The 26,921-nt window shown below is 32.0% G+C and overlaps 1 protein-coding gene across 2 annotated transcripts; it reads right to left on the reverse strand.

Moving 5' to 3' along the window:
* Nucleotides 1-819: 819 nt before the first annotated feature.
* LOC127726922 (rabenosyn-5-like) lies at nt 820-25,058 on the reverse strand. 2 transcript variants are annotated; one of them, XM_052234310.1, is made up of 9 exons: nt 24,717-25,058; nt 16,639-16,812; nt 14,795-14,941; nt 14,053-14,196; nt 10,086-10,247; nt 8,482-8,687; nt 7,173-7,243; nt 6,036-6,122; nt 820-3,438 (listed from the first exon to the last, which is right to left on the reverse strand). In XM_052234310.1, exons 2-9 carry the CDS (start codon nt 16,775-16,777, stop codon nt 2,907-2,909), a joined length of 1,488 nt encoding a protein of 495 aa, XP_052090270.1. In that variant the 5' UTR covers nt 16,778-16,812; nt 24,717-25,058; the 3' UTR covers nt 820-2,906. The 2 variants fall into 2 exon arrangements, with proteins under 2 accessions (XP_052090270.1, XP_052090269.1); XM_052234309.1 differs by having other exon boundaries at nt 16,639-16,822.
* Nucleotides 25,059-26,921: the final 1,863 nt, after the last annotated feature.

Here is a 26,921-nt window from a genome sequence, read left to right on the forward strand (position 1 = left end):
CCGGAGCAGAGTGATAATGCAGTGTAGCACAATTCAACTAATCATGATTCTCTGTTTAAACTTGAGCAGAGTGAAAATGAAGTGTAGCCAAATTCAACTAATCATGATTCTCTGTTTAAAGTAAAGCAGAGTGAAAATGCTGTGTAGCCCAATCAACTAATCACGATTCTCGGTTTAAACTGAAGTAGAGTGAAAATGAAGTGTAACACAATTCAACCAATCATGATTCTCTGTTTTAAGTAAAGGAAAGTAAAAATGCAGTGTAGCACAATAAAAAAAAAATCATAATTCTCTGTTTAAACTGAAGCAAATTTGAAAATGCAGTGTAGCCAGATTTTTCCCTGGAAGTCGCCATTATCACATTTTGCACTTTTCAATTTTTACAAAAAATCAATAATCAGCTGATTTAAAAAAAAAAGGTACAAGTATTTGATAGCTATAGATACCTTGATCAACAAACCTTCATAATAGCTAAATGAACAATTATGGTATCTTTTATTTCTGGCAAAGTAACATTTATATTGCATAGTTTAATAATATTATGATGTCTCTAGACTTTCTTTTCAATCACCCAATTCTTGTAAATAAAGTTTTGTAAAGTAGTTCTCTCAATCACATATGGTATGCCTGAATGTCTTAAAAAAACATACTGTGAGCTACATTCCATGAATATATAAGCTCCTTTTGAAAGGAAAAGGTGCCCCCTAATAAAGAGAAATACATGTATTTCTTACAGCACACTTTATCCTTTTTAAATGTGGTTTGAATTGGAAGTATAAAACTAGTACCAGATATAGGAAGATGTGGTATGAGTGACAACTCTCCATCCAAGTTACAATTTATAAAAGTAAACCATTATAGGTCAAGGTACGGCCTTCAACACGGAGCATTGGCTCACACCGAACAGCAAGCTATAAAGGGCCCCATTATCACTAGTAAGTACATGTACAACAAGAGAAAATACTAATTTGTTAATCCATGATTGAGATGCATACAATATTGTAAATAATACATTTATAAATTTAGACTAGAATTATATATATATATATGTATAATCAATTATTTATGAAATCTACATATTTAAAAAAAAAACTATTAAAAAATTAAAATTTATCAAATAATGAAATTCCCTGCAAGATAAAGCATTGCACATTATAGAATAAATTACACAATTCAAAAATATACTTAACAGTTTTATAGAAGTTAAATTAATCAGTTGTGTTTAACTGACATGTTGGTTATACATAGTGTTGATTATTTGTCTGAGGATTAAAAAGATGTTGTAAGCATATGAATTATCATTGATATTGTATTTATCTAACAACCAGTCAATATCAATTCAATATGTGTTATCCCTTTGTTTTCATCTACTTCAAGAGGGAATTTTATTTCAGTCGTCAGGAATATCAAGTTAAAATAATTAAATTGTTATGTTGAGTCCATGAATTGGGAAAACAAAATGACAGATAAATACAGTTACAACCTTTGAGAATCTTGAAAACAACAGCCAAAACCATTTATAACAAGAGTGCACACGCTGAAATGTCTCGCCTTCTATTCTTATCATTGATATTATGTTGATAGTCCTAAATATAAAGCTTTATTACAACTGTCACATAAACTTAACATTAACCAAGTAAACTAAACATTGACCAATGAACCATGAAAATGAGGTCAAGGTCAGATGAACCATGCTAGGCAGGCATGTACAGCTAACAATTCTTCCATACAACAAATATAGTTGACCTATTGCTTATAGTTTAAGAAAAACAGACCAAAACACAAAAACTTAACACTGAGCAATGAACCTTGAAAATGAGGTCAAGGTCAAATAAAACCTGCGTGACTGACATATAGATCATAAAATATTTCCATACACCAAATATAGTTGAACTATTGCATATAGTATTAGAAAAAAAGACCATAACTCAAAAACTTAACTTTGATCACTGAACCATGAAAATGAGGTCAAGGTCAGATGACACCTGCCAGCTAGACATGTACACCTTACAATCATTCCATACACCAAATATAGTAGACCTATTGCATACAGTATAAGAAAAACAGACCAAAACACAAAAACTTAACTATAACCACTGAACCATGAAAATGAGGTCAAGGTCAGATGACACCTGCCAGTTGGACATGTACACCTTACAGTCCTTCCATACACCGAATATACTAGACCTATTGCTTATAGTATCTGAGATATGGACTTGACCACCAAAACTTAACCTTGTTCACTGATCCATGAAATGAGGTCGAGGTCAAGTGAAAACTGTCTGACGGGCATGAGGACCTTGCAAGGTACGCACATACCAAATGTAGTTATCCTATTACTTATAATAAGAGAGAATTTAACATTACAAAAAATCTTAACTTTTTTTTCAAGTAGTCACTGAACGATGAAAATGAGGTCAAGGACATTGGACATGTGACTGACAGAAACTTCGTAACATGAGGCATCCATATACAAAGTATGAAGCATCCAGATCTTCCACCTTCTAAAATATAAAGCTTTTAAGAAGTTAGCTAACGCCGCTGCCGCCGGATCACTATCCCTATGTCGAGCTTTCTGCGACAAAAGTCGCAGGCTAAACAAAAAACTTCCACAAAATTGTCAAAATTTCACCTTGTAGATATATAAATATATATTTGTTACTGGTTGATACTCAATACAAACTGATATTTTTTTGTCTCAAAAAATTGAATAAAACTGTTCATGAGTGGGAAAATAAACTTGGTGATGTGTTTGAAATAAAACCAAACAGGAGATTTATATAAGACTGATTTTGAAGAAACACACAGTGTGAACCTTTTGTTATGAAAGAAGACTGGTATCTAAGCTAATTCAAAATAAATAGATAACAAAATTACAATAACATACTTAATTAAATTTAGAACTATTATGACCAATTCTGTCTTTGTTGCCTAAGATATTCTTGTTGTAAATCTTTTAAATTTTGTTCTAACATTTTAACTTCATCAAACTTTTCTGCTTGTCTAGCTTGTTTGATATAGCCCCTGATTATATTCATCTGTTGAACCATAGGATCGTCTTTGTCACTGTAACGTATACTGGTTTCTTCTGGTATCCAGCCAGATTTCTTCTGGGATTGCACTTTAGCTGGTTGATCCGAGTCCCTATTAGAGGGATGAATTTGATGTTTTGTAGTTATCTCCCTTTGTTCCTGTTGTTTTCTCTCCTTTTCCTGTGCCTCGGCAGAAGCCTGTCTTTCATCGGCAATCCGTTGTTGAATTTCAATTTTTCTAGCTTCTTGTAATTTTTTATAATGTTCCTCGGATGGTAAAGCCTGCAGACCAATCATATTATCTTGCATAAAACTTGTTGCCATGGTTCGGATATTTTTCTGCATTTTTAGTTGTGTTGCTGGTGGAGGGGGGTCAGCATTTGTCTCATGCATCCATATTCTTTTACTGTTGATTAAAAAAAACATAAAGAAGTCAATGATTCATTTCATGTACCAAAATTCTTTTACTGTCAAATGAAAAAAAAAGCATAAAGAGGTCAACAAGAGAGCACACACTGAAATGTCTCGCCTGTTTGACTCGTCATTGAATTCATGTTGAAAGTCTGTAATAGGATTTACTACAAGTATCACATAAAGTTAACATTATCAATGTTCTATGAAAATGAGGTCACGTTCAGATGAACCATGCCAGACAGACATGTACACCTTACAATCTTTCCATACACCAAATATAATTGACCTATTGCTTATAATATTTTAGAAATAGACCAAGTCACAAAAACTACACACTAACCAATGAAACATGAAAATGAGGACATGGTCAGATGAAACAAGCCAGACGGACATGTTCACCTTAACATCATTCCATACTACAAATTTAGTGACCCTATTCCTTATAATATCTGAAAAATAGACCTAACCACAATAAAGAGCTGTGCCATGAGCGCATGATACGCCCATCCCTTTTTCTAAGAATAAAGTTCCATAACTCCTCAACGTCATATCAGAAGTTTATAAAAAAAACTAAAGGGAGGTTATCTTAATAGATTTAAATCATTCACAAAAGTCTCATTAAAACTGCTAAAAGCACTTTTGAATTATTGTCTGAAAACTGGAAAATCACTCCTTTTTTAATGAACAAAAGCCCAAAACTCGGAAACGTAAAATCTAAAATTTATAAAATTAAAAAGGAGCTCACGTCAATAGATATAAACAATTCAATAAAGTTTCATGCAAGTTGGTAAAAGTGTTTTTGAGTTATTGTTCGACATGCTGACGACAGACTAGGGGAAAGACAAATGTATACCATAATACGACCCGTAAACAGGCGTTTAAAAACTGAACATTGTCCAATGAATAATGAAATTTAGGTCAATGTCAGATGAAACCTGCCAGTCGGACATTTACATCTTGCAATCATTCAATACATAAAATATAGTTGACCTAATGCTTATAGTATCTGAGATATGGCCTTGATCATGTATCTTTAATCTTGATCACTTATCCATGAAATGAGGTTGAGGTCAGGTGAACCCTACCTGAAGGACATGTAGAAGTTGCAAGCCACCCTTATTCCAATTATGGTTATCCTATTACTCATAAAAAGTGAGTATTTCACTTGACAAAAAAATTGAAATTTTTTTTCAAGCAGTCACTGAACAATGAAAATGAGCTCACGTCAATAGATATAAACAATTCAATAAAGTTTCATGCAAGTTGGTAAAAGTGTTTTTGAGTTATTGTTCGACATGCTGACGACAGACTAGGGGAAAGACAAATGTATACCATAATACGACCCGTAAACAGGCGTTTAAAAACTGAACATTGTCCAATGAATAATGAAATTTAGGTCAAGGTCAGATGAAACCTGCCAGTTGGACATTTACATCTTGCAATCATTCAATACATAAAATATAGTTGACCTAATGCTTATAGTATCTGAGATATGGCCTTGATCATGTATCTTTAATCTTGATCACTTATCCATGAAATGAGGTTGAGGTCAGGTGAACCCTACCTGAAGGACATGTAGAAGTTGCAAGCCACCCTTATACCAAATATGGTTATCCTATTACTCATAAAAAGTGAGTATTTCACTTGACAAAAATATTGAAATTTTTTTTCAAGCAGTCACTGAACAATGAAAATGAGGTCAAGGACAATGGACATATGAGAGACAGAAACTTCAAAACATAAAGTAACTAACTACAAAGTATGAAGCATCTAGGTCTTCTACCTTCTGAAATATAAAGCTTTATAAAAATAATTTATGATGTTGCTGCTGCCAGATTGTTATCCCTGTGTTTCCTCTGCAGGACTGTTAGTCAAGTAACAAAGTTGAGAAACCGACTGTGTCCACAAAGATATTTCTAAATAAAAACAAATTATTTGCACTTTGTGGTGACCCTCAGAAAATGGGTAAACACATCAATAAGTTCTAATCATCAACCTTTTGTTAATCATAAAATGTGTTTTCTTTACAATTACCAAATACTTTTGTAATTATTTATCAGTACATGTTTATTAAACAAACTTTGAACTTTAATCTTGTCCTCGTCAATAATCTTGACGGTTTTACGTTCATTAAGCAACAACCCACAATACGTAAAAAAATGGGTATAATTCTATGTTTCCATTTTGCAGATATTTTTCTGAGTGAGTACTTATAGTATCACTCTGTAAAGCCAAAGAGTATTCAATAACTAATTCTTCAATGAATTGACATCACTATCTACATTTACCTATATTAACATTTTTTTTGTGTAAGTTAGTAAGCATGTCAGACCAAAAATAAACTAACTCCTTTACAAACAAATTTAATTGATCTGCAAGATATCTGCATACAATTGGGGACAACCAAAAAATGAAAAGAAAAGAAAAGAATATTTACTTAATGCTGTCATTACTTTCATATATCTTTAGGATTTTATTTCTGTACTGTTGTGCTGTATACATATTATATTTACCTAACACTATCAATACTTTCATATATCTTTAGGATTTTATTTCTGTACTGTTGTGCTGTATACATATTATATTTACCTAACACTGTCAATACTTTCATACATCTTTAGGATTTTATTTCTGTACTGTTGTGCTGTATACATGTTATAGGTTGACTCACCACAACTGAAAAAGACAGCAAAAAAGTATTTGTCAAAGGAAATTGTTAAAACATTGATATAGAGCTTTGATTTTTAATAAAAATATTCAAGATGTGCTTTAACAACTGATTGTTACTTATGTTATGAAAATCACATTCAAACCCATGACAATGCATCACAGATTAGAACCAGCTAATCAGACTTCATAACAGACTGTTCAAACATAATGTATAACATTAAATCAATTCTTTTCAAATGTTTTATTTAAAGCAGTTAATGGAAGCTCTCTTTCGACAGGAATATACATGTGAATTTTTTAAAAGTCTCTTTTTTTTGAAGATCTTATTCTAGCAGAATTTTGCTATTCAAATGAAGCTTAATCTACAGTTAAATAAACTTGTAAATGTTAAACGTTCATAATAAATGCTGCATCATATAATAATTAATCTATATATAGGATAATGTTCATTGAAAAGTAAATATGTTTTGTCCATTTTTAAATGCCTGATTTCTTTTTTTTTTCTTCAAAATTTTCATTTCAGAATCTGGCCACAGACCACAATTAATTACCCTATCATTTCTTTATAATGTTTTTTTACATTGAAAAAAAATTAACTGCAAATTTGCAAAATTTTTGGTATGTGTAATGTACAGTACAAGTCTCACATTATATCCAACTTTTAGGAAAATCCCTTCTGTGTAGGTCATTAAATTAGCCAAAACACATCCATACTGGTATGGACAAGTCAAGAGATGTTCTGAAAACTATAAATGTTACCTTTTGCAACTGGCCTTATCACTCATTCCCACTACTGAATAGTTAAAATAATGCATCTAAAAATTAATTTCAACTCTCTTCTTTCATTACCACCCTATAAAAACTAAGAAATGAATCAGGAAGGCAGAGAACAAAAATAAAGAAAAAAGACACTATAATAACAAGGAACTATATTCGTGGACAATGAAAAGTGGGGTAATTAACTGTGGTCTCGGGCCATTTATACCTGGCGTGGTGTTTGATTTTTTTTCTGTCTATATTGGATATATGCAAGTTATTCTCTTATTGAAAACCAACCTCAGTGATTCTACCATTGGTATAAACTCTTTCAATAACATCTGTGCATTTTCAACATAAGACTGCAATTTCTAAAATACATTTAAAATAAGTGTAAGATGATGATGGATGGCTGCTTAACGTCCAGCGGCAAATTAATATGCATATTCAGGAAGAGAACATCTTAATGTAATATGAATGTTTACCGTGCTTTGTACTAGACCGACACGCTGAGCAGGATTTTTAACATGCTAGCTCACAAGATAACAGTCCACAGGTAGACATGTCACCTTACCCGGACACATTATTCTGACTCGGAGCTGACCAGTCTTTGCTCTTACTCCTTAATGCTGTTTTCTTGGCAGAGAAGCAGCAAATACCAATTTTAAAGTCTCTGGTTTGACCAAGCTGGGGTTGGAACTCAAGACCTCTCGCAATCGAGGTGAACTGCTACCACGAGACCACCAAGATGGTTAAGAATTGTAAGATAAATACTTCTGAATGTTAATGTTCATATTTATTAAAAACATGTGTAAGCATAAAATCAAGTACTGAATACTGAAGTACTGAGTTGACACGGAACCCCTAATTAGGTTTAGTAAACATGCTAGTACAAACATTTAAGTATTGGGTTTAGTTTTGTCAGATGGACAAGGTTATTGCAATATAGCCCCCACTTACAGAGTGAGATATAAATATAATGAGATGTGGTGTGATTGGAAATTAGACAACTATAACTATTTGTTATATCTATTGCACTGAAAGTAGTTGTCTTTAAACCTTTATCTATACCTAAATAATGGCTGTACAAAAATAACGGATAAAACTTATCACTTACACTAAATACAATGTATAATCAAAGTGCTAGTAAGAACTGAAGGGTAAAGATTGCTATAATTTATCAGTGGGAAGTAAAATTAAACATTGCATTGTATAAAGCATTGGTTGTAGTTGATTCAAAGTTCTAAAATTATGGACAAAGAAAGACAACTCCAATTTTAAAGATTACTTTAACAATGACATCATTGATATTTTTAAAACAGATCTTAGATTCCTGCACCTTGCACAAGTTATGTAATTTTCTTGACAAGTATTTTGTAACTTGAATATCTGAGCATATATTTCATTGTTAAATTTCTAGAAATGTTCATGGATAGGATGTTTAGAATGTTATGATCAATGCACTATATTTCTTGTATCTCAAAAGTAGTGATAAACCTTGGAAGATTTAGATATCAAGTCAGTACCATAGGGTTTTGATTGCATTTCATGCAATCTTTACCCAAAAAAGTAAACAGAACTGTTTTTATACATATGATGATTATATTACCTCATACATAATAACTATTGGTGGTTTAACATTACGTTGTTGAATTTGTTGATCTCTCCGCTCCAATAATTTACGACAGTTATTGCATGTACGTATATGAGCCTCTCCCTCAGGACTCATCAATGAATTAAGGCTACTGTTGCTACCTGTTCTCTTTAGAAAACCAACCTCCATTTCTGTCTGAAAAGCTGGGTTTGTCAGCTTCTCTGTAAACATTTAACAGATATTATTTCACCACACAAATAAATATTTTTCTTGATTGATAATTAAATACCTTGATTTTTGAAGCATGTCAATAATGTGATTTACAGCCCAAAGCAATACAAAAGTTATCTTTCCATCCTTTTAAGAGTACTCGGTTTTCAAACTGACTGGAATGTAATGAGTATCATAACATATTCAACTCAGTTATCCAAGTTCAATTTCATAATGTGAAAAAGAATAAACATTTATCACACATTATTCCACAACACAAATAAATATTTTTCTTTATATTTATTATATTGGACTAAATATGATCACAAAGTATCAGAGAAATTAACTTTTACATTGAACTATTTTCAGCAATATCCTTTGGAGGCTGATATTTAAAAATAAGAAGATGAGGTATGATTGCCAATGAGACAACTCTCCACCAGAGACTAAATGACATAGAAGTTAACAACTATAGGTCACCATACAGCCTTCAATGCCAATGAGACAACTCTCCACCAGAGACCAAATGACATAGAAGTTAACAACTATAGGTCACCGTACGGCTTTCATATGTTCCTTATGATGTATCTGAGATCCAAATGGATGTTAAACCTAATTGAAGTCAATAAAGCGTAAATTGTCAGTCATTGTTTTACCCCTAATAGTCTTTGTTAGATTGACATTTTTCAAAAAAATGTGCAGAATTTATCTTTGTTTTACACATAGTTATACTAAAGAAAGAATAAAGTTTTATCCTTTTCAGTACTTTAATAAAAATTTCACACACAATTTCATTGCATATAAGAAAATAACCAACATCAGAAGTAAACCTTTGGAGAAAATTTTACGAAGTTGAAAAACTTTTGTCTGAACAGTCTGATCCATTTGAAAACTACTGCTTTGTATCAATCTGATGTTGCAAGTCCTTTACAATGGATTTTTATAGTTTAATTGTTCTTATTTTGTACTGTTTCACCACTGTACCAGGTTAGGGGCAAACATGTTTAACCCTGCCACATTCTGCATGTGCCTGTCCCATGTGTCCCAAGCCAGAAGCCTGTTATTCAGTGGTTGTTGTTTGTTACTGTATATCATATTTGTTTTTTGTTTATTGTCTTGTACATGAATCAAGCCATTAGTTTTCTCATTGTTTACATATGTCATTTCCAGGGCCTTTTATAGCTTAATATATGGTATGGGTTTTGCTAATTGTTGAAGGCTGTACGTACAATTGACCTATTGTTGATAACTTCTACAACATTTGGTCTCTGGTGGAGAGTTGTGTCATAAGCAATCATACCATCTCTTCTTATCTAATTTTTTTTTAAAAGCCCCTAATTGCAAATGTATGTGAAAGAATAATGTGAAAAGGACTTTGTTGAGGCAAACTAATTAAAACAAGTCCCTACTTGCAAATGTATGAGGAAGGAAATGTGAACACTTATCACACATTATTCCACCACACAATCGACAATGGTGTCTTCGTCTGGTAAGAGAAAAGTTACGGGTACAATCTGGACATGTCTGTACGTATTTATCTGGCATCCAAGGAACAACAGACTTCTCAAAAGCTGAAAATAAATCAAATATTGAAATCATATGTTTTTATTTTGTATCAAAGTAATATAAAAATAAGAAGATGTCTGATTGCAAATTAGACAACTATCCACTAAAGCTAGAATGAAGTGGATGTAAGCAATTATGAGCAACAATGAGAAAAACCCATACCGTATAGTAGGCTATAAAAAGCCCCAAAATGAAAAGTAAGAAACAATTCAAATGAGAAAACTAACAGCCTAATCTATACCAAAACAATTTACGAAAAAAAAAAAATCCTGACTTGGGAAGTATCCTTGATTAATTTAAAGTTAATCAATATGTTTGTATAACAATTAGGACCCAGTTATTCATCTTTTGGTTAAATATAACCCAATGTTAAATTATTTAACCAATGGTTACTTAACAAAGGGTTAAAATTCTGTTGCTCAACTTCTTTTTAACACTTGGTTACATAACTCGTGGTTATATTTTCAGTGAATGTTCATTTTTTATTTAATTTCAACACTCTCCTCCAGCCCTATACATACTGTTCTATAAAAAGGATGAGTTGTTTAAAATCAAAATACTTTTCAGCCTTGAAGTTCATTAAATAGTTCAACTACAATGTTGACGTGACAGATATCACTATTTGATTTTAAAAGAATTGATAATTTTTGAATTGTAATTGATTTTAGATAAATACATTGTCTTTTAAAATATGCTTTATGTTACAGCATGATTTTTAACGGACATAGAAGATAACAGGGTATAAAAAATATGTTAATTTGATTATGTAAAGATGGTACAAATATGAACATAGATATGTGTTGTTTGTTTATTGTTTTGTTCAGCTCTTGTATTGTTCTGTTGTACCACTGTCCCAGGATTAGGGGGAGGGTTGGGCGCCCTCTAACATGTTTAACCACGCCACATTCTGTATGTGCCTCTCCCAAGTCAGGAGCCTGTAATTCAGTGGTTGTCGTTGTTGCTGTGTTACATATTTGTTTTTCGTTCATTATTTTGTACATAAATTAGGCCATTAGTTTTCTTGTTTGAATTGTTTTACATTTGTCAGTTCGAGGCCTTTTATAGCTGACTATGCCGTATTGACTTTGCTCATTGTTGAAGGCCGTACGGTGACCTTAGTTGTTAATTTCTGTGTCATTTGGTCTCTTGTGAATATTTGTCTCATTGGCAATCATACCACATCTTCTTTTATATAAACCTTGATGCAAAAAGGGGGAGGACTGTAAAACCTAATTATCAGTTTTTGATTATTTATGGCTGTAGTAAACAAGGAATATATTGTAATGAACTTTTAATTGCCAGTTTCTACTCTTGTTTGCATCCTTATAAACAGAGAATCATACTTTTAGACAACAATATTGGTTGGTTGGAATTTAAACAAGATCCAGAGCAAGGTTAAATCTGAATCATTTAACAAAGGATTTCACAAACAATTAAATTAACCACAAGATGAACAATAGAATATAATCAAGGGTGAAATTTCAACCAAGGGTTACAACATTTAACTCTATGATATAATTTAACCAAGAGATGAGCGACCGGGTCAAGATTAGATTAGTGTTTGTTGACACCTTTGACCATGTGGAAACTTATATTGTTGAACATATTTTACTTAAGATAATTAAGGAACCAATCAATAAACCCAAGGTCATAAGACTAATTAAAGACAATATAATAAGTATCATTACAAATAAACTGATGGAAGTTTGTAAAACAATTAAAACCTGATCTAAACAGATAGTGACAAAGGAAATAGTTGAAAGCAATATACATCTGAAATGGTTTTTTTTTCTTTCTCTTTCTGCAAGTACTTCTGTTTTAAAATAACACAACTGTACATGGGCTTTCTTTAAACAGAATCCTATATCTTACAAAAATCTTTAGAAAAGTACTGCTATTGAATTATTGTGTTCCATTTCTCTAATTCTTCAATTGTTTGTCCTTATGCAGGGATCTTCAGCACGAGAACTCTTGTTAAAACTTTGAGAAAAGCACAGTGCAAGTGCAATGGAAAAACCATGATGAAAGAAAAGGTAAACAAACGTGGGTAGATAGTGTTCATTGACACTAAAAGAAAAGTTTTAATAAACCAAATCATTTTACAACTGCTAGATGACAACTTTAATTAACAAATGGAAAACATGGAAAATATAAAAAAATAATTAAACATTGTCTATCATCACACCTATTTTTCACGTGCTCCATGATTCTGTGTTGATTGTATATTAAGATAAATAATTGTAAACTTTGGCAACAAAACCAGATAGTTAATCCGCAGCCAAAATTTCCGATCAACAATCACTGAATGAAATATTTTTTGGCGATTATATGTTATGGATTCGTAATATAAAAAAAAGGGCATAGACGACTATTTAGTATATATGCATGCATTGGTTCTTGTGAATTTCTCATCATTTAATAAACAGTAATGGTTACATTTTCTGTATTAACCTTAATTGTATTGTTTCAATGAAATCACTGGTAGCATTTTCATTGATTCACTTAAGTTTTTTCTTTTGACAAAACAGTTTAACCAACTGAAGCTAAACCTACTGTAAATTCAGAAATTATTGCATGCATTTATCATTGCGATTTTGTCATTTTAGACTAAAATGCGATTTTAATTTTTGCGATATTGAGAAAAATCATGTTTAATTCATATGAAAATTTCAACATGCGAGTTTAAATTATTGCGATTATAACCCTGTCGCATTTGTCGCAATAATAAAAACATCGCAATAATTTCTGACTTTACAGTATGATTAATTATCAAACTGGGACAAACAACATATTTTTGTGGATGATTTATTAATGAAGGTATCAAACTGAATTTCTACATTTAAAGAAAATCAAAGATAACATAGTGCATTCAGAAATGAAAGAACCTTAGTGAGCGCGCTCACATACCCCACGTCCCTACATTGTCATTGGAGAAATAAAATAAGTGTAAGAAAAAAAATTGAATCATAATTTCCTGTCAATATGCACATCTACATAGTATGTCCTTATTATCTACACAGTTTCATGAAATTCTGTTGTGTGGTTTGAGAGGAGTTGCGATGACAAAAGGTTGCAGTAGTATATTGGGCAAATAAGTTCAAAGGGGCGTAACTCCTGGAAAAAAAATTAAATCGTAATTTCCTGTCGAGATGCACATCTACGTAGTATGTCCTTATTATCTGAAAAGGTTTCATGAAATTCTGTTGTGTGGTTTGAGAGGAGTTGCGATGACAAAAGGTTGCAGTAGTATATTGGGTAAATAAGTTCAAAGGGGCGTAACTCCTGGAAAAAAAATTGAATCTTAATTTCCTGTCGATATGCACATCTACGTAGTATGTCCTTATTATCTGAAAAGGTTTCATGAAATTCTGTTGTGTGGTTTGAGAGGAGTTGCGATGACAAACTGTTGCAGTAGTACATTAAAGTAAATAAGTTCAAAGGGGCGTAACTCCTAGAAAAAGAATTGAATCGTAATTTCCTGTCGATATGCACAACTACATAGTATGTCCTTATTATCTAAAAAGGTTTCGTGAAATTCTGTTGTGTGGTTTGAGAGGAGTTGCGATGACAAGAAACAGGACTGACGGACTGACGGGTCAAAAACATTATACCCTCCGCAACTCGTTGCGTGGGGTATAATTAAACATCTGATAGTAACCAAACTCTTAATAAATCTTCAGTTTTAAATCAACTTCATAAGTTATATGTATCTAATTTACCAGACTTATTGGATTCAGTCCTTTTTTCATCTTTTTTCAAATATAGTGACTAAACAAATTGGAATGTTTCCCTGAAAATGTTTTCCTGTACCTTTCCTTTTCCCTGTGTCAGTAGGTGAATTACTTCCTGTTAATTTATCCAGTCGAATAATTAGTTTGTTCGTCTCAACTACAAATCTGTCTACTCTAGCTCCCCTTGTAGCTTTGAATACATCAGTATGACTTCTAATCACACCTACAAAATATTATGGGATCATGCATGAGGTTTCAGAATGCACAGTGTATACTCTGTATGAAAGCTCAAATCAATACATTCAATATTTTAATGTAATAAAAAGGATTTGAATCAAATGTTGTTTTATGTAATATTTTTTTACAAATCAACAGATTTGGATATTTTATTGTTAAATTTTTGCTTCTACTCTTTAATAATAACTGTTAGTACAACAAATGAACTGTCCTGTCAAATAAAGCATCACATGTAACTCAGATTTGTTCTTCTAATGCTTTAAAATCATTGATATTAACAGTTTAATCTTAGAACTAATTTTCAGCTTTATTTAATGCTAGTACGCAAAGTAAACATTTATGTTCTTGCATTTTTTTAATAGATGTTGATGCAATCACTTTTGAGGCTTTGAAAGTATGTACTATTATATGAATTTTTTTAACACTTTCAATCATAATACTAGTATACATAATAGCCAGTTTTAGTCAAGTTAATGTCCCAAATCAGGAGCCTATAGTTGTCTCATTGGCAATCATAGCACATCTCCTTACTTTAATATGAAATATGTCTGACACAAAATCCACTATTGTTCAATATTCCAAACCTATTTCCTGAGGATCCCATAGTGAAGAATCATAACCAGTTTTAGTCAAGTTAGCAGAATAGCTGTCAGTAACAGAATCAGATTGATCTACATAATCATGGTTCTCTTTCTCTCCTAATATCTTCTTCTTAGCTTTACCAAATAATCCTAAAAAAAGAACAACCAAAAAACCTCAATGTATAAGTACAAAAAGCAGGAACTTGGGTTATTGATATAAAAATAAGCATAACCCAAAGCATACAGCACACTCAACAAGATCAAACACACCAAATACTTTATCCTAAATGGTTTTTAAGTTATCTCATATTTTGTCATAATAAACACTAGACACTAACCAGTACAAGCAAAGGTATCCCCTGGCTAGTTGCAGAAGCTAACACAAACAAAAAAAGACCCTGTCCATGCCCCCCACCCCTCCCCCATGAACATGTGAAATCACTATTTTATCATTATATGACAACAATCCTTTGGAGTTGTATGAGATTAATTGATATTGAGCTGTATGGAAGTACAGACATTGTTTCTTTGTAGAATAACGAACACAATTCATGACAGGAGGAGATAACTCTACCAGAATTCACACAATAACAATATGCCTGTTATTTTCTGTAATAACTTGTTTAAATTCCCTCGACTGTTTAAGGCATGTATTTTAATGAATATTTCTGAATGTGTAATGGACAGCAATATTGTTATGTAGGACATGTTGGTCCACTCAATAGGTATGAATTAAAAGGATACTATTCATAATCAAAAATATTGTTCCTCTGACAGCCAAGACAAAATTCTTGATACACAAACTTACATCGTAGGCACATAACAATGCTACTTGGCTAAAAATCAAGCATACATCTACATTTAATGAGAAAAATAAGAAAATTGCTATTTCTCAACACTGTAAAATCTTAAACTATGCAATAATGAGAACAAATGACATTCTATTGTTATGTACATTGTATATATGTAGGACACACAGCATCTTATTTTTATACTATTTACCATACTAATTAGAATTATGTGATAATTGTATACTGTTTGAATGTCATCTGTTAATACCCTGCTAATATTATATTTGCATCAATACGGTTAATGTTCTTTAAGCAGTGTTTGCAACATTTGAATACAAGGATATATTTCATATTATGTATTTCCTTAGTTACAGTTTCATACTAAATGAGGGATCATTCTTTTTAATATTGCTGAATACTCTTGAAGATTGACTAAACAACCTGAAAAACTGCTTCTATCAAACAAATTGACTTCTACCTTGACATGTGATTGTGAACATAAATAACAATAAAAATATAGTTTCTGTAATCCATCGGTTCAGAGTCATACATATGTACTTCTTCATGATACATGTATAAACTGTATGTTTCCCTCTAGATGTCTTTTGCTTATTTTTGTTGTTGGGTTTTGTCACATTGATGCGACCTCCCTGTTACACATCATTTATATATGTACCTCTCAAATGGTGTAGTCATAATAAGTTTCACAACATCATTTATATATGTACCTCTCAAATGCTGTAGTCATAATAAGTTACACAACATCATTTATATATGTACCTCTCAAATGCTGTAGTCATAATAAGTTACACAACATCATTTATATATGTACCTCTCAAATGCTGTAGTCATAATAAGTTACACAACATCATTTATATATGTACCTCTCAAATGCTGTAGTCATAATAAGTTACACAACACAGTTTATATATGTACCTCTTAAATGGTGTAGTCATAATAAGTTACACAACATCATTTATACATGTACCTCTCAAATGGTGTAGCATCATTTATACATGTACCTCTCAAATGCTGTAGCATCATTTATATATGTACCTCTCAAATGCTGTAGCACATCTTTGTCTTCATTTGAATGTTCTTCCTCAAAATGATCTTGTAACATGGATACTGTTCCGAGATCCTTCATACACATTGGGCATAAGAAGCCCTCTCTTACATCACTGGAAGTTGCCATGCTTGAATTATGGGGGAAAACTGCTCAAGTTTCACCTAGGAAATGCTATAAGATATCAAGGGTAGAAAGGTTTCAATTCAAGATTATTACAAAGGGGATAGCACCTCAAAATTTTTGCGGTGATGTTGTTAACTGAGCCTGTAAATTTAGATACGATCTGGGTAAACTTATTTATATATCTATTAAATAAATTTATTCTAAAAGGTTACCAATTGAACACTGTAATTAGGTCTTTGAATATTGTTTTTATCAGTACAAATATGATTTTTTGTTTATAAATTAAAATCCAACTAAGTATTTATTTTTATACACATATGTACATTCATGGTCCTACCATCTGTTGATACCTTTATTTGGCATTGCACAAGGTCATGCTCTTCTTTGACTATCAATGACCTCCTTTTTGGATTTTGGATGTTTACTGATTGAAAATTTATAAAAATAAGGATATGTGGTATGATTGCAAATGAGACAACTTTCCACCAAAGTTCAAATGATGTTCATGATGTTATAAGCAATTATAGGCAACCGTGCAATCTTCAAAAATGAGAAAAACCCATACCATATAGTCAGCTATAAAAGGCCCTGACATGAAAATGTGATATGTACAGTTCAATTAAGAAAACTAATGGACTAAGTTATAACATAACAAGAAGAAGGTCAATGAAGGAACAAACCCGGTAAGGCTATGAATTATCACCATACACATGTATTGTTTTGGCATAACTTATTACTTTTAACGTGTCAAGTTTAGGAATAGGAATCGGTTGAAATTTCATAATCGATCATGCTTATACACAATCAACTAATGATCGAAGAATAATCAGAACAATGTGAAAACTCTTTTCATTATTTTTTAGAGATAAATATGTATGTTTTCATTGTTTTGTCAATACTTATATAGATATGCACATGGCAGTACCAACAAGACCAACAACCTTATTCATGAATTAAAACTTATCAAAAACATAGATGCACATTCAGTTTTACTGTCTCACTTCTTATTTAATTTTTAAACTCTTGAATTAGGTCAAATTATTTTAAAAAAATTGTGTTTATGTACTTTTCATTGAGATACAATCCAAAATACTAAACTTGATGAAGTCAGCAGTAACAGGAATCAAAAGTGAAAGTGATACTACAAAATTTTCAATTAATCAGACATTATCATTTTTATAAAAGAGTGCTTGGAATGGCAGTACAATCACCCGATTTTTTTTATTATAATCAATCAAATACTAGTCAATTCGTTCCAAGTCCAGTTCGTTCCAAACCAATTCGTCCCAGATTTGGTCAATTCGTTCCGAGTCAATGGTCAATTCGTTCTAACTGATTTTTATAATTTGGTTCATTATTACTGGGACTAAAAGCATTTACTACTGTTTTTTAAATGTATATGTCTCTGTATATTATAGTATTTGTATAGATCAGTGTCCAGTGCAAAAGTAATTTTCACTTCCAATGATTTGCAATGTTTCAAAAACAAGAGTGCACACGCTGAAATGTCTCGCCTTCTTTACTGACCATTGATTTTATGTTGATAGTCCTAAATATAAAGCTTTACTAAAAGCACTACAAACCAGTAAAAGTCTGAAATGGCCTATATTTGTACTCGACTGAACTGATTTTTACTCGACCAGTCTGAATTGGTCTGAAATTTACTTGATATTACTCGACTGTAGTCTGAACCATACTAAACAGTCTGAACTTGTACTCGACCTTTACTCGACCAGTACTTAACCATTTTATATGAGTCTGAACCATACTCGACATAGTCTTAACCATTCTCGACCAAGTCTGAACCATGCTCGACCTAGTCTGAACCATACTCGACCTAGTCTGAACCATACTCGACCAAGTCTTAACCAACCTAGACCTATTTTTTGTATCTATCTATATTATTTTTTCATTAATTTAGGAACTGTTATTCATATATATATATATATATATATAAAATGTATATCGCATTTAAAATTAAAATGAAACAAGGTGATCAAATTTCTGGTTGGATTAAAAAAATATCATGTAATAAATTAAGTTCGTTAAATGAATTTTCATATACATGATATCATGTTCACATTGATTTATGCATCAAAAATACTATAACTTTCAACCATTATTCAAATATCTTAAATGTTATTCAATTTTTTTTTTATCAAAATATATATAAAATAGTATATAAAGCAACTTAATAAATTAGAATTGACACCTTTGTTTTGTAAAATTAAAAATTTAATCTAATAATAATAATAAAACTTTCATCTTTTTATCCTTGATAACCTTTTAAAAAAGGAAATGTCTTCCAAAGTTGCAGTAGAAATTTATTTTAATTAAATTTAAATACGTTTTGTCAAAATTAAAGACATGGCATACAAGAAGCAGTTTAATAAGGTTTAATGGTTTAATTACCTCAGTACAGGTGTTTTACAGGTAAAAAGAAAACCATATTTTTCTTAAACTCGTGTATTACTTATCTAGTGAATTCAAAGGCCTTATTATTTAAGTTTTACAGGATGTTGTAATTTTCAATGGATGTTATTTAAAATTTATTACTCTCTGACCAGGGGTGATCTTTTTAATCAGTGTGCGTCAAGCAGGATGTACTACTTTATAGTTTACCCCTAATCAGAAGAAAAATTTTATTCATTTCTTGAATTTTTTATCCCTTTTAAAATATATATATATCCCAAATTATGAATAGGAATAGATATATTTCTGATATAAGGTTAAACAATGTCAGTGATTTTGTTGGCTGTTGTTACCTCATTAAAAAGATAGTTATATAACTATTGTATATAACCATAAAACCTAAGTACAGAAAGTCACAGGACAAAAAGTCACAGGACAGAAAGTCACAAATTTGATAGGACAAAAAGTCACAAATAATTTGTATACAATTGATTGAATATTTATGAGAAAGATCTTGAAATGTTTACTTTTTATGACACATATTCATTTTACAGTTTAGGAAATTGTTCATAAGACTTAATTTGATAAATAAAGATTTATAAAATTTTAATCATGCAAAGGATATATTTCTTGGCACCATGAAGCCATTTAAGTACCAAGACATTGTAACATTTTGTTTTCTTAACAATTATTTGATCATTATTGATATTGTTTCAAGAAAAATACAAAAATGTTTTTTTAAAAATAAGTGTTCTATTGTTCAAAGAAAAATAACCTCAAAACTGAATTGTGACTTTTTGTCCTGTGACTTTCTGTCCTACATTCGTTTTTATTTAGGAATTTAGGAAAATCAAGTTTTGTTAAAAAAAAAAACACATGCCAAACAAAAAGCACCTCATTTTTAATAAGGTTTTATTACCCTCAGTATAGGTGTGGTTTTCAGGTAAAAAAAGTCTTTTATTTAACAAGACTCAGACTTTAAAATTAGATAATTTAACTATCTCGATTTGCCAAATCTAAGAGAATCATGTATTATTAAAGAATGTAAAAAATGTTTTTATATATATCTTTATTTAATTGTGGCTGTTGTCATGTAAGCTAAAGAGAAAGTTATTTAAACAATCAAAATTATAAAGAAGAGGTTATTTGGTCAAGTATGGTTCAGACTGGTCGAGTATTGTTCAGACCTTTGGTCGAGTATGGTTCAGACTGAAAAAATAGGTCGAGAGCTGGTCGAGTACTGGTCCAGACTGGGTTAAGACTGTTTCAGACTGGTCGAGTAATAGTTTAGACTATTTTCAATAGCAAAAATAAGGGTCAAGTACAAATCAGTACAGTCGAGTATGGTTAAGACTGGGTCGAGTAATATTAAGTAAAATTCAGACCAATTCAGACTGGTCGAGTAAAAATCAGTACAGTCGAGTACAGATATAGGCCATTTCAGACTTTTACTGGTTTGTAGTGAAGTATGACATAAACTTAACATGATCCAAGAAAATGAGGTCAAGGTCAGATAAACAAATCCAGAAATACATGTACACCTTACAATCATTCAATACACCAAATATAGTTGACCTATTGCTTATAGTTTCTAATTATATAAGAAACAGACTTAAACAGGAAAACTAAACATTGACCAATGCAATGAACCATGAAAATAAGGTTAAGGTCAGATGAACCATGCCAGACAAACATGTACACCTTACAATCAATCTATGCATTAAATATAGTTGACCTATTGCTTATAGTATCTAAGAAACAAACTTAACCAGGAAATCTTAACATTGACCAATGAACCATGAAAATATGGTCAAGGTCAGATGATACCTGCCAGACAGACATATACACCTTACAATCATTCCATACAACAAATATAGTTGACCTATTGGTTATAGTTTAAGAAAAACAGACCAAATCACAAAAACTAAACACTAAGCAATGAACAGGGGCGTAGCTGGACTTAAATAAAGTGCAATCATAACTATTTTTTAAAAAAAATTTTTTGGACCATTTTATGCAGAAAATGATAACTTTTTTCGGGCATTTTCCCGGTATGCCATGCTTATGAAATTCACATCACATTCACGCCCAAACTACTATTTTGTGAATACTTGTGGACTTTATAGTGATTCGGCAAGGGAGGAGGCTATGGACCGCTCAAAGTCCCCAGCTGGTCCAGGATAGCACCCTAGTCGGGGATTCAGGGCAGCACCGTAGACGGTGGTCCAGGGAAGCGAATCCCCATGAAGCTCCGGGCATATGAGTAATTACAGTGACTGCTTTGAACATGAAAAATACCCTATCTGTTTCTTACTATACCATATTTTCATGAAACGATAGTAAAAGTCTAGTGAGTTCCGTAATTTTCTGCTTATATTATTAACATGGTTATTTTCAAATATAAAAAAAATTTATAAAACGGGAAGATCAGGAAGAGTCGACAACCGAAGCGTTAATCAATGGACAATTGACAAACCTGGGAACAGATAAGACACAAAAGGAGAAACAAAAACATTCAACATTGAAAACTAAATACAGATGAAAAACACGGACCCAGAAAACAATGTGGCGACCTCCGGTGCTCCGGCCAAAAGGGTAAGCAGTTCCTCTTCTTGCAAGACACATGTAGTGTGTCTCACGAAGGTCATTCTCAAATCAAAGGAGAGGTTTCTACGACAACGGTAGAAGGTCATTTGGGACACAGATACCCCAGGTGAATCAATAGTCTTTTGGACGAACGGACAATGGGAATACAAAATCTAACGGCCACTTTTAAGTCTTGACTTATAAGTAAGGGATATAAATCTAAGATGTTTTCAAGGTGATTGTATTGAGCCTGTATTATTAAATGTTAATACTGCATGTAAGACTTAAAGTATAGTTAATATCGAAAGTCCATATATCTATTTTGTGCCAAGGCAAATGATCGCAGAACTCTCTCGGTGTTAATATCCATTTCTTTGTGAACATGTATGAGCGCCAACGAAGATAGTCTGTCCTGTACCATGGTTGAATGGAGATAAGTTTTCGGTCGCCTTAATCAGAGACATATATACACAGTGTATATATGTCTCTGCCTTAATGCACTAAATGACCGTTCAGTAGTTGATGTAGTTACTGGCATTGTAATTAGAATTGAGAAGATTGCGAATATTGAAGGATATATAGTTCAAAACACAAAAACTTAACTTTAACCACTGAACCATGAAAATGAGGTCAAGGTCACATGACACCTGCCAGCTGGACATGTACATCTTACAATCATTCCATACACCAAATATAGAAGACCTATTGCTTATAGTATCTGATATATGGACTTGACCACGAAAAACTTAACCTTGTTCACTGATCCATGAAATGAGGTCGAGGTCAGATGAAAACTGTCTGAGGGCATGAGGACCTTGCAAGGTACGCACATATTAAATATAGTTATCCTATTACTCATAATAAGAGAGAAATTAACATTACAAAAAATCTTAACTTTTTTTTTAAGTACATTGTAGTCACTGAACCATGAAAATGAGGTCATGGACAATGGGCATATGACAGACAGAAACTTCATAACATAAGGCATCTATATACAAAGTATGAAGCATCCAGGTCTTCCACCATGGAAAATATAAAGCTTTTAAGAAGTTAGCTAACGCCGCCGCCACCGCCGGATCACTTTCCCTATGTCAAGCTTTCTGCGACAAAAATAGCAGGCTCGACAAAAACTATGTTTTCCAATAGATCTTATTTTCATTTTTTGAAAAACGCAGAATTGTGAGAAGTATATTTGTTTATTTAGTAATACATTTTCTTGTTTTTCCTGGTGTGAACCTGTATGATAATTTAAAATAAATTGTCTTATGCATTAAGAACGATGGCAAACAACACAACAAGATTCCATGATGGAATGTAAAAATATTCGGAATTTGAAGCCTTTATAATATTTAAGTTTCAAAATTTAATTTTCATAGGTTTTTTATGAAGTTGTCCTAGAAAAAAAATATAGGAATTATGACCCAAGCTGAGTACGGGTTTATATTCTTTTGATGAATGCATAACAGACTTTTCTGCGCATAGTGATAAAATACGCAATTGGGATAAAATAATTATTTCTTGGAAAATAAAACTAGTTTGTAGTTTTTTATATTACACTGTAAGCTCATGAAATATCTACTTAGATAAATAGTTTACTCGATCAATATATCATTTCCAGAATAAACCATATAAATAAATTAAAAAAAAAAGTAAATATTTATATTACATACATTTTATATCATGTTTACGTCAGTCAGGGGTACTACTTGTACAAGTAATTTTTATTTACTTGAAGAAGTAAATATTAATATACTTATATAAGTAAATTGGTAAGATACTTATACAAGCACATGACAAGTCTATTTTATTTACTTATATAGGTAAATTATTTTATTGGCTTAGTTATGTCCCTTAGACATTCAGATTTTTTTACTTGTACAAGTAAAAAAATCATACTATCTTCTTTTCTTGAATTTCTCAGGACTTCTTTGCTCTAATAGAATTTTTAATCGTCTGTCCTTTGCAGATGTCTTTACTAATCATTTAAGTGTAATTTCATGGACAATGAAAATCTGATTTGTCTGTTATCTTCAGAACAAGCTCATAATTTTTGAAGGCCTTGCACAATTACTAAGATCTTTGCACAATTAGTTTCTTTGTTGAATTAAGGAGATGAAACATTGAACTCTAATAAAAAATTATGAGCTAACCTGAGAAAAACTGTTAAAGGCATGTTTTTACATCTCAAAACTTGAGAATTTTAGGGATTGTAAAAAAATTTACTTATACAAGTAAATTTTTAAGAAAATTAAGGGAGGTTAGTCAAACATTATAAGAAAAAATGAACATAACAGAATTTACTTATATAAGTATATCATTATTTACTTCTTCAAGTAAATAAAGATTACTTGTACAAGTAGTACCCCTGACTGTATGTATAGCACTAAAATAAACGTTATAAGGTAATTTTAATAGTTCATATGGTTAAACAATGTTCATTTAAAAGTTTGAGCGAATTGACCAAGCACAAATCAGAGTTGGAAGGAATCATCCAGATACCGATCAATCATCGGAACACCACTGTACAGTCAAAGACTCAATTTTTTTATCGCCAACCATTGCTATCGTTCATAAAATTCATAATCCTTTACTTATTACAAGTCATATATAAATAAAATCCCTTAAAAGTATTTATATATAGCCATCATAGCCTTATACTTAAGGTCTGAATCAATTATAAATTAAATATGTGCTAGATTGATTTCGGGCCAGATCAACTTCAGGACTGTGGCCCAAACAAATTGGGTCTGATCGACTTGGGGTTGGAATGCCATGAAACCTCTAGGATTCAGAATTTATTAATCAACTTTGTTGGAATAATCAAGGATTTGTATAGTAATATCAATCACAATACAAATCCTTGGAAAAATTATCAGAGGTGTACTGGTTTTGACTCAGCAGTATTACAAATTTGTATCTGTTCAATAACTATACTACCCCTTACTTAGTAATTCTATAAGCTTTATGACATATATTTGTAGCATGTCATTTCCAGTTACAGAAAACAATCAAACATTTCTCAAATTTTTACTCTATCTGCCCATCAATGACTGTCTAGAGGAGATCCGAACGGTGGCCGTTAAAGGATGATTATAAATTAAAAAAAATACTGATTGAATTTATGTTCTCATTCTAAGAAAAAGTAGTTTTAGGACATTCAACGCAAAAAGGTAACATTTAACAGCAATTAATAAAACTGCAGGAGAACAAATCGACTACTAGACTGTTCGGGGACAATAATAAATTCCCCCTCACTTCCTTTTCCGGTTTCACTTTCTGACTGCCTGTAGTGTAAATACTTTATGTTGATTACAAATCTGCGCCCATCTATCTTTCAAATTCAAGTATTTTATGAATTTACCAGTTTTTAAGGCAAAACCAATATAGTTCTTCTAAATATTTCAAAGTTTTCAAAATCATTTTTATCTGGGATGATATTTATCAGTTATATTTCACAGTGTTGACGATCTTTTATTATTTTGCTTCTTCATGTGTTCTTGAAGAAGAGTCGATGAAATGTGCAAGATCTCGTACAAAACGAAATTTTGATATTTGTTGAAGGTATTTTTCTGAAAATTTTACTTCAGACAATTATCCGTGGCTTATAGATGGCCGGGCCGTTTCGGCGATAATATAACTAAGTTCCTATAACTTTTTTTTAACATTAACAAATTCTTTATTGCACTATCTAATTGTTAATTACTGCCTTATATAGTATATCTATATAGGTTTATCCTTGCGTGTTAATAGTCAAATGAACCAGGGGATAATTTGACTTGACAAATTGTGTATAAATCCTAGTTTTACAGGTTTGGGTTCAATGGTATCGGACTCGTTCGCTCCCAAAACACAATCGCACCTAGTCTGAGATTACTCTGACGTCAAATGGCTGTTTTGCAAGACAAGCTGGGGCCGTGGGACGTCACAGCTCGTCCCATATAAAAAAGTGGATATTTACCTGTCCAAAATGGATGCGTCACTTTGTTGCTTCTGGAGCTGACTGACGGCCTTGATTCCATATAGATCGGGCCTCAATTTGTTAGATATATCCACTTTTTTATATGGGACGAGCTCTGACGTCCCATGGCCCAAGCTTGTCGGGCAAAACAGCCGTTTGACGTCAGAGTAATCTCGGACTAATTCGCACCCCCACACGTTGCCACCCTATTTTTATTCAAATACAGTTGAATTATTAGATGTATTTTCAGATGTATATATCAAAATACTTACATTTTCACGAATTACTCGTGAAGTTTTTAAATGAAATATTTTTTGGGTGTTGAAGTGATTAAGAGGGTGGTAAAGGGGGGGAGTATGAACAAGGAAACAAGAAATAAAAATCTCAAAAACATTGCACAGAAAATAAAAATCAGGGAAAAACGAAGATCGAGAAATAAAATCGTAAAATATTAGGAAAAAAGTACTAGAAGTTATTACTCATACGTTCTTGGAGAAAATGCAGTCATTGTTATAAATGGACATGAAGACCCTGCAGTCACCTTTTAGCGTCTGCTAGTGGCATCTGATTTGAAAAAAATATTATTCATAGTAATTTTATAGACTTTATTACATACCATACATATACAATAGAATTTCAAAAGTAGAATGGGGGCCTCGGTGGCCGAGTGGTCTAAGCAGTTACTACTGTAATCACTAGCCAGTCAACACTGAGGTTGTGAGTTCGAACCCCGCTCATGCGGGTGCACTCGACTCCAATCTTAATTGACTAGGATTGTCAGTTTTCCTATCGTAGGTCGGTGGTTTTCTCCGGGCACTCCGGCTTCCTCCACCAATAAAAACTGGCCGCCACGAAATAGCCCAAAAGCGGTGCTTAAAAGTGGCGTTAAAACACAAAAAATCAAATCAAATCAAAAGTAGAATGGTATGAGTTCATAATGATCCATACCTTGTAAGATTGGCTTCAGAATAAGTGGTTTCTTTTCCAGATGGAAACTTTCCTCTGTGCTGATGGTGAATACTTTGGTCCCATCTTTCCCTTTCTCTATCCTTCCAACTGTTACAGAGATGTTGTCCCCCAAACCTTTTTTTGCCGCTTCCTCATGAAGCCTGCTCGTATCACATATTTTTATTTTAATCATGTGATTCAGTGGTTGGCCAAGGTCAACCTTTACCTGTTGCCTTTCTTTTG

This window comes from Mytilus californianus, unplaced genomic scaffold, assembly GCF_021869535.1.
Source record: "Mytilus californianus isolate M0D057914Y unplaced genomic scaffold, xbMytCali1.0.p SCAF_19, whole genome shotgun sequence".
Classification (NCBI taxonomy): domain Eukaryota; kingdom Metazoa; phylum Mollusca; class Bivalvia; order Mytilida; family Mytilidae; genus Mytilus; species Mytilus californianus.

Coding starts and splice junctions, on each gene's coding strand:
- LOC127726922 (XM_052234310.1), bottom strand. CDS start 16,777: ATGGCAACTTCCAGTGATGTAAGAGAGGGCTTCTTATGCCCAATGTGT. Junction 14,942..16,638: donor TGTGCTACAGCATTTGAGAG/GTACATATATAA, acceptor TTCTTTTTTTAG/GATTATTTGGTAAAGCTAAG. Junction 14,197..14,794: donor ATGGGATCCTCAGGAAATAG/GTTTGGAATATT, acceptor AATATTTTGTAG/GTGTGATTAGAAGTCATACT.